At 40.0% G+C, this 14,442-nt stretch overlaps 1 protein-coding gene across 2 annotated transcripts in view; it reads left to right on the top strand.

The window, feature by feature from the left end:
* The window catches only part of ELAVL1 (ELAV like RNA binding protein 1), a 55,477-nt gene extending 41,436 nt beyond the window's left edge, over positions 1-14,041 (top strand). For both annotated transcript variants that reach the window (XM_072113840.1, XM_072113841.1), the window contains exon 6: positions 13,437-14,041. In XM_072113840.1, coding sequence (XP_071969941.1) covers positions 13,437-13,761 — 325 coding nt within the window. In that variant the 3' untranslated portion in view covers positions 13,762-14,041. The remainder of the gene's footprint in view (positions 1-13,436) is intronic.
* The last annotated feature ends 401 nt before the right edge of the window (positions 14,042-14,442 follow it).

The following is a 14,442-nucleotide window of genomic DNA, read 5'->3' as shown; positions in this document are numbered from 1 at the left end:
CAGTACACCAGAAGACGTGGATGGGACGTAGGAGGGCAGCAACCCCGCAGCAGGACCGCTACCTCTGCCTCTGTTCCAGGAGGAGCACTGCCAGAGCCCTGCAAAACCTCCAACAGGCCACAAATGTAAATGAGTCTGCAGGAGCTTTTAGAAACCGACTCCATGTGGATGTAATGAGGGCCCGACGTCCACAGATAGAGGTTCTGCTCACAGCCCAACGTTGTGCAGGACACTTGCTATTTGCCAGAGAACACCGGGATTGTCGAATTAGCCACTGATGCCCTGTGCTGGAGATGTCATGGAGAGCGATCAGCTGCCTGCATGACTGGTTTGGCAGTCTGTCAGTAATGGTGTGGTATGGCATTTCTTTGGAGGGCTGCAGAGCCCTCCATGTGCTTGCCAGAGGTAGCCTGATTGCTATAAGGTACTGAGATGAGATCCTCAGCCCCTTTGTAAGATCATATGCTTTTGCGATTGGTCCTGGGTTCCTCCTAATGTAGGACAATGCTAGACCTCATGTGGCTGAAGTGTGGCAGCAGTTTCTGCAAAATGAAGGCATTGAAGGTATGGACTGACCCGGATGTTCCCCAGACCTGAATCCGATTGAGCTCATCTGGGACATCATGTCTCGCTCAATCCACCAACGTCACATTGCATCCCAGACTGTCCAGGCATTGGTGAATGCTTTATTCCTGGTCAGGGAGGAGCTCCCTCAGGAGACCATCCGCAACCCTCATCAGGAGCATGCCGAGGCGTTGTAGGGAGGTCACACAGGCATGTAGAGGCCGCACACAATACTGAGCCTCATTTTGTCTTGTTGTCTAAGCCTGTAGTGTGCTTTTCCTCTTGCCTCCATTGGTTAATAAATTTGATTTCCGTTGATTTTTTTTTTTTTTTGTGAGTTTGCTGTCTGCACATTCAGCTTTGTACAGAACAAAGTATTCAATAGGAATATTTCATTCACTCAGATCCAGGATTTGTTATTTAGAGCTGCATTACAGCACATTACAGCAGGATGTTGTTCCCAGCAAACAGGGAAATGTGTGATGTAGGAAGAATTAGCTAGTGGTAAAGGATTATAATTATGTCACTGGGACTGTAAATGCCAAACAGTGTGTCTTCCGTGTAGGGTTACATAACCTATTGAAACGGCAATACTTTTTCAATACAAACCTTAAGCAAATCATTCAATACCAGGATATCCTGGGTCGCGCTACAATAAAGTGTGCTTCATGCAGCCGACATGCACATCACTATAATACAGACAGGAAGCCTCTGGGACTGCAGGCCCTTACACGCTCTGAACAAAGTCCATTAGAGTGAAGTTGGGGACACTATTCTATACTCTCCTATTATTTCTGGCTAAGGCATTCTCGGGACTGACAAAATGACCAAACAGCAGTGGTGCTTTGCTCCTATCAGCATTAGAATCTTGAATCCACTTGTACAGCTTAGAAGAAAAGAGGTGCAGCACTCACCAATTAAAAGTAGTCTTTATTTCATATCAACAATAAATTGTTACATCAGTGGGCAAGGATCAGGTATAGACGGGATTTCAGGCGATTGACGCTTTGTGCACATTCTCTAACCTCTTGCTTGTGGGGTTCTCGCCTGCCTACTAATGAAGCAGTTTATACGTCACACCCTTGGTAACCAAGTAAGCATGACGCTAATTGGCACTCTGAGTGAGACCTTTCAGTGCCAGATAGCTAGATCATGTAAATAAAAGAATAAAATAACAATTCATTACTTTGACTGTACTGTGTCTCATGCTTCCTATACTTGCCTAAACTAGCACTGACTTTTATTGTTGCTATATTGGTATTAACCCCTAGGGGCACCAGGACGTTATAGTACGTCCCCGGGGCTAGATACTTAGCGCACCAGGACGCACTATAACGTCCTGCTTCTGAGACCGGCTCACGAACGGAGCCGGTACCAGAAGCAGCGGCTGTCAGCTGTCTAGTACAGCTGACAGCCTGCGCTAACACCCGCGATTGGAGTCGGCTCCGATCGCGGGTGTTAACCCCTTACACGCCGCGGTCAAGCATGACCGCGGCGTGTAAGGGTGTTCCTGCTGTGGATCGGATCCCCCGTGCCGCTTACCGGGAGATCCGATCCTCTCCTGGGCAGCTCCGAGGACTGGCATGTGCCCCGGAGCTGCCCGGTTTCCATGGCAGCCAGACCCCTTCCGGGTCTGACTGCAAACTGTCTGAGCATGCGCAAGCATGCTCAGACAGTTTACACTGCTCTACAATAAAATAGTATTGTAGAGCAGTGTATTGAACTTAAACCAGAGATCAGAGTATCACTGGTTTAAGTTCAAGTATGTAGAAGTAAAATTATGCAAAAACACTTAACACTACACATTATAATAAATAAAAAATAAATACATAAAAATATAAGCCCCTAAAATGTCACTTTCCCATAAAAACACTTAATAAAGTATAAAAAATATAAAAACACAAAAAACCCCCACATGTTTGGTATTGCCGCGTCCGTAACAATCTGCATAATAAAACAGAATCATTACCGGACTCGCACGGTAAACGCCGGAGGAAAAAAACGCAAAAAACGTTCCGAAAAAAAGAAAATTTTTAATTAATACCCTATAAAAAATGCTCTAAAAAGTGATTTAAAAAATTTTATGCACTCTAAAATAAGCCCACTAAAAAGAACAACTGTTCTCGCAAAAAATAAGCCCCTAACCAGATTTGTCAGCCAAAAAATAAAAAAGTTATGCATATGAAAAGATGGCGATGCTAAAATGAATAAGATTTTCTCCAAATTAGTTTTTGGAGAAAATTGAATAAAATACACAAAACCCCCACATATTTGGTATCTCTGCGTCCGTAACAATCTGCATAATAAAACAGAATCGTTATTAGATCCGCAAAGTTAACCCTCGTAAAAAACAACCTCAAAAAACTCTCTGAAAAAAAGATGATTTTTTATTAATGCCCTTTTAAAAATGCTCTAAAAAGTGATTTTAAAAAGTTACGCAATCTAAAATAAGACCACTAAAAAGAACAATCATTCTCGCATAAAATAAGCCCTTAAACAGATTTGTGAGGTGAAAAATAAAAAAGTTATGCATATGAAAGACGGTGATGCTAAAATTAACAACAATTTCGCCAAATTACTTTTTATTCAGTAAAAATGGGAAAAAATAAAAAATATATATAAATGAAGTATTTTCGTAATCGTGGCGACTCATAGAATAAAAATAATATACTATTTTTATGGTACGGTTAACGGCCAAAAAAACCACATAAAAATGTTCCTAAAAATTGACGATTTTAATTTCCTCCACCAACAAAGAGTTAATTAAATCTCACCAATTAGCTATAGATGCCCCAAAATTACATACCAGAAAAGTGCATCTCATGTGGCAAAAGAAATAAGCCCCTATAGGTGCACAATAAAAAAAAAGAAAAAAATTATAGCCTGTACAATGTGACATAGCAAATCTGCTCTGGATGGCGCCTCCTTCCCTCCTATGCCCGGCCGTGTGCCCATACAGCAGGTTACCACTACATATAGGGTATCGGTGTACTCAGGAGAAATTGGGTATCAAACTTTGTGGAGCCTTTTTTCATTTAATCCATTGTAAATGTTTAATTTTCCACCCAAAATGAGTGTATTGTGAAAAAATATTACAATTTGCAGACTGCACCTCCGTTTTGTTTTAACCCCTATAAAACACCTAAAGGGTTAACAAACTTCTTAAAAGTGGTTTTTCATACGTTGAGGGGTGTAGTTTCCATAATGGGGTAATTTATGAGTCTAGCTATTATTTAGGCCTCTGTGTCAATTAGAAGTTGAGCAGGTCCATCTAAATACGGGTTTTGGTGATTTTACAAAAAATGTGAAAAATGGCACCTAAATTCTGAGCCTCATAACATTCTAGTAAAATGTGTGGAATCTTAAAAAAAACATCCAAAATAAAGCAGACATTTGGGAAGTGTAAGTTATGAATTTATTTGGGTGCTATGACTATCTGCATCAAAAGTAGAGAATTTAGAACGTTGAAAATATAGAATTTTTCCAATTTTTTGCCAAATTTTGTTTTTTTTTCATAACTAAACGCAAAGGATTTCATCCGAATTTTTAAACTAATTTGAAGTACAATGTGTCACGAGAAAACAATCTCAAAATCCCCTGGATTTCTCATAGCGTTCCCACGCTATAACCACTTATAGTGACACAGGGCAGATTTGAAAAATGGGGCCGCGTCCTTTAGGCCAAAAGATGCTGAGTCCCGTAGGGGTTAACCATTTAGGCCTGTATGTGAAAAAATAGAAGCAGGTTTACTGGTCGTCATTTAAGGTTTAAGCTTACTTACAAGGTTAGTTTTATTATAAAAGTTGGGTACCGTCTTTTATGAGAATACTCCCATATCTTTTGTCGTTTAGTCCCAAAAGGCCCATCACATTCGTTCTTATAATCTAACATGCTTCTTTCCTCTTACTTTTGTGTCGATCTCCCCCATTTGGGGAGGATCGATACATGCTCTAAGCCCCCAAACCTTAGAACTGAAACATCCCCTTGATGCACTTTCTTCATGTTCGACAAGCCTTGGGCTCCTTTGCCGCTTTTCACAGAGTAACAATGCTCACTGAACTTGATGTATAAGGGTTTGATTGTTTTTCTTGTATAGAAATGGTCGCACAGGCAAAATATTAAAGAAACAAATTGCGATTTGCTTGTAAAAAAAAAAAAACCTGCTGTACCTTAATGTCTACTCCTACTACTATTCATAAACTTCGTTTTTATATTCTGAGGGCAGAATTTGCATTGGGCGTAGGCAAAGTTGCCCGTTGGTATCATTTTATTCAACCAATTATTATTTTGTGGAGGTAGTCTACATTTAAATACTATGTCCTTGACACTGCTTTTTCTAAATTATATTAAGGGGGTATCCCTACGAGGTCTCTTAGAAGTGGATCTTCCTTCAGCATATGCCAATTCTTTTGTATAATTCACTTTATCCTTTTGGCTGCAGCACTGTAATTAAAGGTAAAAAACAATCCTTTTCTTAGCATCATTGTATCATTTTTAATATTCATGTGTCTTAACCTTACAAATTGACCGTATGGTACAGCCATTTTGACATGTTGGAGATGCTTTCGTGATGCAGTAAAATATTTGTAGCTGTACTTTTTCTAAATACCGTTGTGACTTAACCAGAATCTTTTTCTTTCACCAATGCATCTAGAAACTCGCATTCAGCCTGTGATTTTAGAGGTAAAAGGTGTGTCCATTGATGTACAGCGTAAATTCCTGAAAAAGTTCTTCTGTACTGGACCACACCACGAATATGTCATCCACACAACCTATGAAAGAGTGGATATACTTTGAATATAGGTTTGCTTTATGAAAATATTCAGAGTTCGACAATATTTTTTTTATGGCTTTAACTCCTATCGTATGCGGAATGTAGACCTTCAACATGAATGGTTGCCAGTTTAAAGCCTTCTTGCCACGGGATGTTTCTGAGGTTACGGAGGAACTCATTAGTGTCCATAAAATAGTTGGGAATACTCTGCAAAAGTATTGCAGGTCTTGAGCATAAGGGTGCGTTCACATGTTGCAGTTAAAACTGCATCGCAATCAGCTTTGAGGTGGTTTTAGGTGCAGTTTTGTGAATTGAACAGCTGAATGACACGAACTGAACGAGTGAATGACATTTGTGGAGCAGGTTTCCCCTTCAAAATCAAATTCACTCGTTCCGTTCATGTCTTTCACCTGTTCAGTTGACAAAACTGCACCTAAAACCACCTCAAAGCTGATTCCGATGCAGTTTTAACTGCAACGTGTGAATGCACCCTCATTCTTCTCGAGCAAATTTTTAGCCTCGCAAAATTCGAGGTAAGAATTTATTTGGGACAATCAACTTTTTGCATTCCCGTAATAGCAGCAACCACATTCCAAGGGGCTTAAGAGTTCCAATTTGTCATGCTTTGTGCAGCGCTGCGTATTCTATGTGCGCTACATAAATAAAGAGTTATTATTATTTATTATTATTATTATTAAAGATGACCCCGAGTTCCTGGCAGAATGAAAGAGAATTCACCTGGCGTACTCCAATTTAATGAGACTAGTACTTGCCCGCAATGAAAACGAGTACGAAATAAAGAGGAATCCAAGAGTTGATTCTTTAAAAATGGAAAGCGCTGAAAAAAAGGGCATCTATTAAGGATGCATTCAAGTGCAAATAGCCTTTTTCAGAGAAGCCTCTCTTTGGAACCAAATACCCAAAATTGACGCACCGATGGCATTTCAAAAGAGGATGGACAAGAAAGCCGGATCACTACTTAAAAGAAAGTGGGAAACTTATACGGCTATGCTTAGGCCCAGCATTGCAGCAACTTGTACGGCCAATCTATGTCCATGTGGTTAGAACAACTGGGAGATCATCTCTCAGCAGGTAGACCTAGGGAAGATATCATTGCATCATTACCATTATTAAAGAAGGTAGCAAATTATGTTTCTGATGCTCCAGCGGACCTCATAAAATTATTGGCAAGAGCAGCTGCTTTATCAAATTCCATAATGAGATACACATGGATGAGAACTTGATTGGGAGACACAGGCTGTAAAAATTTTGAATTTGAAAAAGAAATTTTGACCTTGCTTAACAAAAACGTATTGTTCACAGTTCCTTGGGATCAAGAGAAGACAGGGCTTTACTCTCCTATGGAGGAAACCGAATGGGACCTTCAGATCAATAATCAATCTGAAAAAAATCAATGCCTCCTATACAAAAAACTGAAGATGGAGACTAAAAAGTCGACAACCTGTCTTCTAAACAAAGATGCATTCATTGTGATTATGGATCTACAAGACTCCTATTACCATGTGCCAATCCACAAAAACTCCTAACGATTCCCGATGTTTGCGGTACAGATGGATGGTTTGGTTCCTCACTTTCAATTCAAAGTGCTCCTTTTTGGCCTATCAGCAGCCCCAAGCGCCTTCACCATAATAATGGCAAAGTATCTGCTTTTCTTCACCTGAACGGCATACAGATAATCCCATATTTGGATGATCTTCTGCAGCCAGCACAGACCTAGTCGATTCTTCTTCAAAACCTTGAATTCACCCGGCAAACCTCCTCTCTGGATTGGTTGACGAACTGAGAAAAATCAGACTTGTGGCCATCTCCGATAAAATGTTTTCTAGGAGTATTGCTGGATACTCAAAATCAAATATCCTCCTTGCCCCAGGAAAATGTGGCTTCCCTACCTCAAAATATCTATACATTCAGGAAGAAATTGCTATCCATCAAGGGAGGTGATTAGTGGGTCTTTTAACATCCACAATCCCATCAGTCTTATGGGTTCGAAATTCGTGAACTAAAATAAACTATTGGCAAACTTGGACAAGTGTCCAGTCTCTGGAAAAGATAAAGAGCCCTGCCAAAATAAAGAAATCCCTAAATTGTAATCTCTTTTTCGGAAACCACCAAAGGGAAGCCCTTTGAGCATTCTCTTTTGAAATCCGTTCAGGCCATATAAATATTTTATCTGACAATGCCACCACGGTTGCATACCTAAACAAGCATGGGGGCTCTGAGTATGAAACTGAACAACCTGGCGTCTCAAATTTTCAGCTGGTCAGAAACACATTATACTTTCCCTTACGTTGGTACAACTTAAAAAAGGAATTGAACACCAAAGCGGACTTCCTAAGCAGAGTCCATCTGGACGAAAGGGAATGTTCCTTGTCTTCTGAAGTTTTCTGCCAGATTACCCAAAAAAGGAGGGTTCCACTACTGGATCTTTTTGCATCCAGGAGAAGCCAGCAGGTACCGAAATTCAAGAAGACTAATCTCATGGAAAAGAGGCTCTCTCTCCACTCTGGCCCCAGGGCTTTCTATATGTGTTTCCTCACTTTGCCCTAATATCAAGGGCAACACATAAAATCCGTACTACAAAGGCGAAAGTGATCTTGATCCATTTTGGGAGAAGAGAGCCTGGTTCCCTCTGTTGCTTCAAACGTCGGCAGGAGATTTCTGGATTCTTCCTCCGAACCAAGATCTCCTGTATCAAGGACCAATCTGTTACCCCAACATCACTTAACTGCAGTTAACAGCGTGGATGCTGAAAGAAACCTCTTAAGAAACAAAGGCCTTTCAGATCCAATCATCTCTACACAGCTTCAGAGTAGGAAGAAGACAACATTGACTATTTACTTGCAGGTCTGGAGAGTTTATCTTGATTTTCTTAAAGACCGGGACACTACAAAAATATAGGCATGATACTGGATTTTCTAAAAAGAGATCTGGAAAAAGGGCTACAAACTAAAACCTTGAAAGTTCACGTGTCAGCTCTGAGTGCTTTCTTGGATACAAAACTCAGCTGGATCAAAAGATTTCTAAAAGCTTCAGAGAATTTGCCCATTTGTCCGCTCCAGTACCTGTGCCTTACCAAACCTCTCTTTCAATCTATAAAAGAGACCCCCTTAAGACTATTTTCCCTTTTAAGACGGCTTTTCTGTTGGCAGTTTCTACTATGAGGATCATTGAAATACAAGCTTCCTGGACGACTTAATCATCCTGACACATCATCCTCTGTTCTTGCCAAAAGTGGCATAAATTTCAGACAACAGTCGATTGATCTCCTTTCCTTCTGCCAGAATGCCACATCTACAAAAGAGAAAGTCTTCTTGATGTAAGAAGATGCATTCTGGAATAAGAAAATACAAAGGAATTCCAGAAATCGGACTATTTGTTCATAACGTTTCAGGGGACAAATAAAGGATCATCTGCGATTTAAACAGTAACAGATCTGCAAGGCAGCCACCTGGAAGAATCATTTAACGTTCTTCCACCATTATAAGTTGGACATTGACTCATCTTCCTTTGGAAGGAAGGTGCTTACAGCAGTAGTCCTGCCCTAATTTTATACAACTTTGTACATCTCCTGTCAACTGCCGTTGTGGAGGTGTTAGTAAAAGAGAAAGATTAAAAAAGATTCCAAGTTGTTTCCTATCCCTGGAGAGTTGGGGAATCCCTTCTGTCAAGTGCCGTTGTGGAGGCTACGGAAAATCCGATTGCCAGTAAGAGTAATCTTCATCTTTTACTGCATCACGGAAGCTATCATCTTCAAAATGTCCGTACCATATATCGGAAGGTTAAGACGCATGAATAGCGAAAATGATAGCTTTTATGATGCAGGTACCCAACTTTTATAATAGATAACTAACCTTGCAAGTAAATCAGACAAGTTAATCTGCTTCTTGATATTTTTTTCACATACGCCCCTAAATGTTTAATGCCAAGCAACAATAAAAGTCAGTGCTAGTTTAGGCACGTATAGGAAGCATGAGACACACTACATATAACAGTTACAAAGTACTGAATTATTTTAAACATTTGCTTTTATATACGTGATATAACTATCCGGCACTGAAAGGTCTTATTCCGAGTGCCGATTAGCGTCATGGTTACTTGTTACCAAGGGTGTAACTTATCGCCAGCTTCAATAGTAGGCAGGTTAGGACTCCAAAAGCAAGAGGCTAGAGAAAGGGCTCGTAACGGCTGTCTGCTGAAACTCCCGGTCTACTCCTCATCCTTGCCTGCTGATGTAACAATTTATCATTGCGTTAAAAATAACTACTTTTAATCGGTGAGTGCCGCATCTTTTTTTCTTCTATGCCTTACATGCTCTCTGCCCGAGTCACTCCGTCACTGACATTGCATGCACAGTGTAGAAAGCAGATTGTTAGTGCACCTCCACTGCCTGTGGGGGAGGGGATTTTCCTCTCCTCTCCTCACATTAAGCGGCTCATTGCACCAGGGGATGGGAGTTGGCGGAGCTGCTGCTGTTCCTGCTCTGCCGTGACCGGAGCTGAGATCTCCGGACAGCCCGGTGAAACAAACCGGGGACGGAGATGGCATTTTTTTCTGCCATAAACCCCTTCTGCTGATCTATAACCACATACTGATGACAAGTTTACCCAGTCCATGGTTAACCTCAAGTTCTTAGGTAAAGAAATAGCAGCAGCTATATAAATGGCAATGAGGAATTGATGCAGAAAGAATATTGGATATTGTATAACTTTTTCCTTACACAAATCATATCAGTTATGACATGTGAGCTTGGACCAGCTACTACTCAGCCCTGCAGTCAGAGCCCTCATCTACATCAGAAACACTGTGAAGAGTATTTATAGGTAAAGTGTCTTATGATTGTGTTTTTGTGTAGTGTTCAATTTGTGTATGTAGGTGTAATGTCTGATCTACATGTGAACAATGTGTACATTATGTATAATGTATGAAGTGTCAGTGTGTTTTCTTGTAGTGTATGGTGTGTGTAAAAACACCCATCCCCCCACTCTGTATAACGCTCATTCTCCCCGCACTGTTTAACGCGCCCCCCCTCGCACTGCATGCCCATACTAGCTTTTTGTCCCTACACAGTATAGTGTTAATCTAAAGTTGCACAATCTCTTATGCCCTCATTGCCTGCACATACAGTAGGAGTTACGCAATCATTACTGCAATATTTATGCTAAGTAATGATTGTCTTGCATGAATTACAGTATATTAACATTGTCAACACCTTTTATTAAAAATGGTAAGAGTAGTAGTATTACTATTTTGAAGAAAAATTAGTGCGACCTTTCCTGCTGCACCCTCTTGGAGTCTACAAAAGATAGTGGGGCCATTTTTCATCAATGGAGTCCTCATTAATAATGATACATGGTGATGCATATTAGGGGTCAGGAAGGAATTTTTCTCTTCTTTGGGCCAATTGTCATCAGCCTTGTAGGGTATTTGCCTCCTTCTGGATCAACTCAATATAATTTATAGGTTGGACTTGGACTGACATATTTTTCAAACCTCTTACTATGATACTTTGATATGTTGCCCTCTTTAGGCACTGAAGTTGGCACATTCCTTGAGTTTTTTAGCAAGATGATCCACCATCACATTATTGGTGTTGGGTCTGAGCATTCATACATGAACATTTTTCTGGAAAGTGGATTGGTTGTTATGGGCCAGTTGAATGGCCACCATGGTCTCATGATCGGACCCCCTTAGACTCTTATGTTTGGGGTTATCTGATGGCAGTTGACTATGCTGTGAAGATCCGAGATGTGCATCATATGAAACAAAGAATACTGGAAGCCTGTGCTAGCATCTTTTTTTTCTCTGGTGTTGCTTTCAGTGTGTCAAAACTAGTAGAAAAGGGTTGTGTTGACAATCCAACTCAATAGGCAGCACTTTGAACGCATTTTATAAGTGGTCACAAACTTGTAAATATGTCATGAAAGAAAAATGTTACATTAAATCCATGCACTATTGGTTTTCTTGTAAAATTTTCAGTAAGTTTGATTTGCTACATTACCATCTTCTCATTGGAAAAATTAGGACCGAAGTAGTAGTTGTAGTTGGATCCGAAATTGCCAACTACAAAATGACCGCCATGGTCAATACCCTATATCCTTATGTGCCACAAACAGGAAGTTGATATCACTGACAATTCCCATTTTATTTAGCAGTTTTCAAATAAGTGGCCCATCCTGTATAGCAAGATGGCAAGCAGAGATCTAGCAAACCCAGCTCCTCTCCGCTGCTCACCCCACTGCCTATATCAATGACCCTATCCCTCTCCCCAGTGGTCACTTCTTACCTCACTAAACTCTTCAACCTCTCTCTCAAACATGCTGTTGTCACCCAATTACTAAAACAAAGCTTCACTGGACCCATCCAGTGCTGCTAACTACCGACCAGTCTCTAATCTCACTTTCATCTTCAAACTCCTGGGACATCTGGTCTATTCTCGACTATGCTCTAAATAACTCCCTCCTTGATCCCCTATAATTTGGTTTTTGCTCTATGCACTCTACTAAAACTGCTCTTTCTAAAGTCTCCAATGATCTCCTCGCTAATACATCCAAGGAGCACTATTCTCTCCTCGTTTATTCTGGATCTTTTGGCAGCGTTGATATTGGGGACCACCAGCTCCTTCTCTGCATGTTTCTTTCCATTGGCCTGACACGGCACACTTGGTTTTCTTCTTATCTCTCTGATCATACGTTTAGTATCTCCTTATATGGATCTCTTTTTCTCCTCTTACTTTCACTGTTGGGGTTCATCAGTGCTCAGTCCTCAGTTTGTCCAATGGGGCAGTGGAAAAGAGAAAAGAACCATCAGCAGATTTGGACCTGGTAGGTAGCTTGCTTACTGTAGCTAGAGGGGGTAGAAAGGGGTCTAAGAAAATGAAGGCTACTCCTTCTGCTTGAGCCGATCCTGCTCTCCCGAGCAGCCAGGGGATCAGTCTAGCTAGTAGTGCAGGTAAGTCAAGACAGCTAGTGGTTGCATCAGGCTTGGCACACCTGGACAACAATTCTTATATCATGCTTCTGGCTTCTTCCTATTCTGAGGTATAGGGCTAATAGATATGAGGCTATCATCTTGGCTTTTCCTTTAAGTTCATAGAAGTAAGTCCACAGAATTTGTATTACTGCTTCTACAGAGATCAAGAGCGCTGAACTACACAGTGAGAAACCTCTCCAAAAGACCACCTCTCCCTTAAAAACTGTTTTGTTTTTTTCCTTTTTATTAAATCACTTACTTTTTATGCCATAATATTTTATGGAAGCTGCCCCCTATCTGCAGACCACCCATTTTTCCTTTGCAAAGAGGTTGCAGTTACTGTGCTGTGTGTGCAAGATCTGATACTATTCATTAGAACTGACGGCTTTGAGCTCTGTCTTTTATTTGTGCTTTCAAACTTTCACACACACACACATTTCTGCTATATTCAAACTTCCAACTTTCACACTCTGCTCTGCTGCATACCATTTCTGGTATATAATTTTATGAACCGCATGTGATCAGTCACATGCTTATAACATCAGTCAAGGTCCTACTCCACCACTCCTCTCCTCTCCACTGTTTACATACACATGTAAATTAGAGAATTTCTTAATTTAGCTTAGTGCACAGTTGTTCTTTAAAGTTGACTGTCAGGAGTGGCATTTGTATATGAAGACTGCACTACCTTAACCTTGAATTTCTCAGGTTCTCGGGCACCTTGAAACACAATCCTGGTGTAATGTTAGAGGCATCTCTGGATGTCACCAATCCAAAGTTATGGCTCTTATTATCCTGGACGTATTATATAAATACTTGACCACTGAAGTGGTCCCCTGTGGGGACTTGAGATTCTTTCCATGGTCACAGGTGGGTATTGTGATTGTATGGTTAAAAAAAATCTGGTGCAATCATTCAATAAGTGGGCACTATGGATGTTTACTAGCTTTGGTTATATATGTTTAAAATTGCATTAGGCAACCATTTTTTCAAAAGCTTGGTTACATTTAATACAATGGATTCTATGAATTCCCTATTTGTGTATCTTTTTTGTGATATACATAAAGAATTATGATAATTTTTGTTTATTTCTCTTCTGTTTAAATAGGTTTTCTCCTATGGCAGTAGACCATATGAGTAGTATATCTGGTGTGAATGTTGCCAGTAATGCTTCTTCAGGGTGGTGCATCTTCATCTACAACCTTGGCCAAGACGCAGATGAAGGAATCCTTTGGCAGATGTTTGGTCCATTTGGTGCTGTCACTAATGTGAAGGTTATCCGTGATTTTAACACCAACAAGTGCAAAGGTTTTGGGTTTGTGACCATGACAAACTATGAAGAAGCTGCCATGGCAATTGCAAGTTTGAATGGCTATCGTTTAGGGGACAAGACCTTGCAAGTTTCTTTCAAAACAAGCAAGTCTCATAAATAACTCTTTTTGTTTTGTGTTTTTTTTTTTGTTTTTTTATGGATTAGAGGAAATGAGATTGAATTGGGGAAGACTTTTTCTTTAATGTAAAATTCATTTGCGCCAATTTTCACAAGTGTATTTTTGTCTGAGTCGAAATGAGAAGAGGGATTTTTTTTTTTATATTCTGGGGATGCAACTTACATGTTCAAATGTTTGAGGGGTCCCAGCATGTTTGACCAATTTTAAGTTCATTTAAGTTATTTACTTAAACAAATAAGTAGAATAAATAACTTTAAATATGCCCTATGGATGAAGATAACTTAAGCATTTGCTAAACCTTAAGACTTTTAGAAGGTTTGTTCTGAGGGATTCTATGTTCCAGACTTTGGAAATTTAGTTTTTTTAATCAAGCTGTCATGATGCCAGCCTAGGTATTTGTATATAAGAACAAGGGTGTTATTTTGCTTTCAGATTTTTTTTTTTCCCTGCCTCATCCTTCCAAAAGTTACTCCATTAAAGAGGCAACAGTCTTACATTTCTAAGTGTGTAGCTCCCAATAACATTCAGACAATTCTAATCTATGATCTCCCATTTGAAAATGCTAACAATTATAAAAGACACACAGCATAGTATGTCCCTTTCATTGCATGTTTTCATCTTCATGAAAGTAAAATATGCCTTTACTTCTACAAACAAAGGGTT

This window comes from Engystomops pustulosus, chromosome 1, assembly GCF_040894005.1.
Source record: "Engystomops pustulosus chromosome 1, aEngPut4.maternal, whole genome shotgun sequence".
Lineage (NCBI taxonomy): Eukaryota > Metazoa > Chordata > Amphibia > Anura > Leptodactylidae > Engystomops > Engystomops pustulosus.
This window is presented reverse-complemented; position numbering and strand designations above follow the sequence as displayed.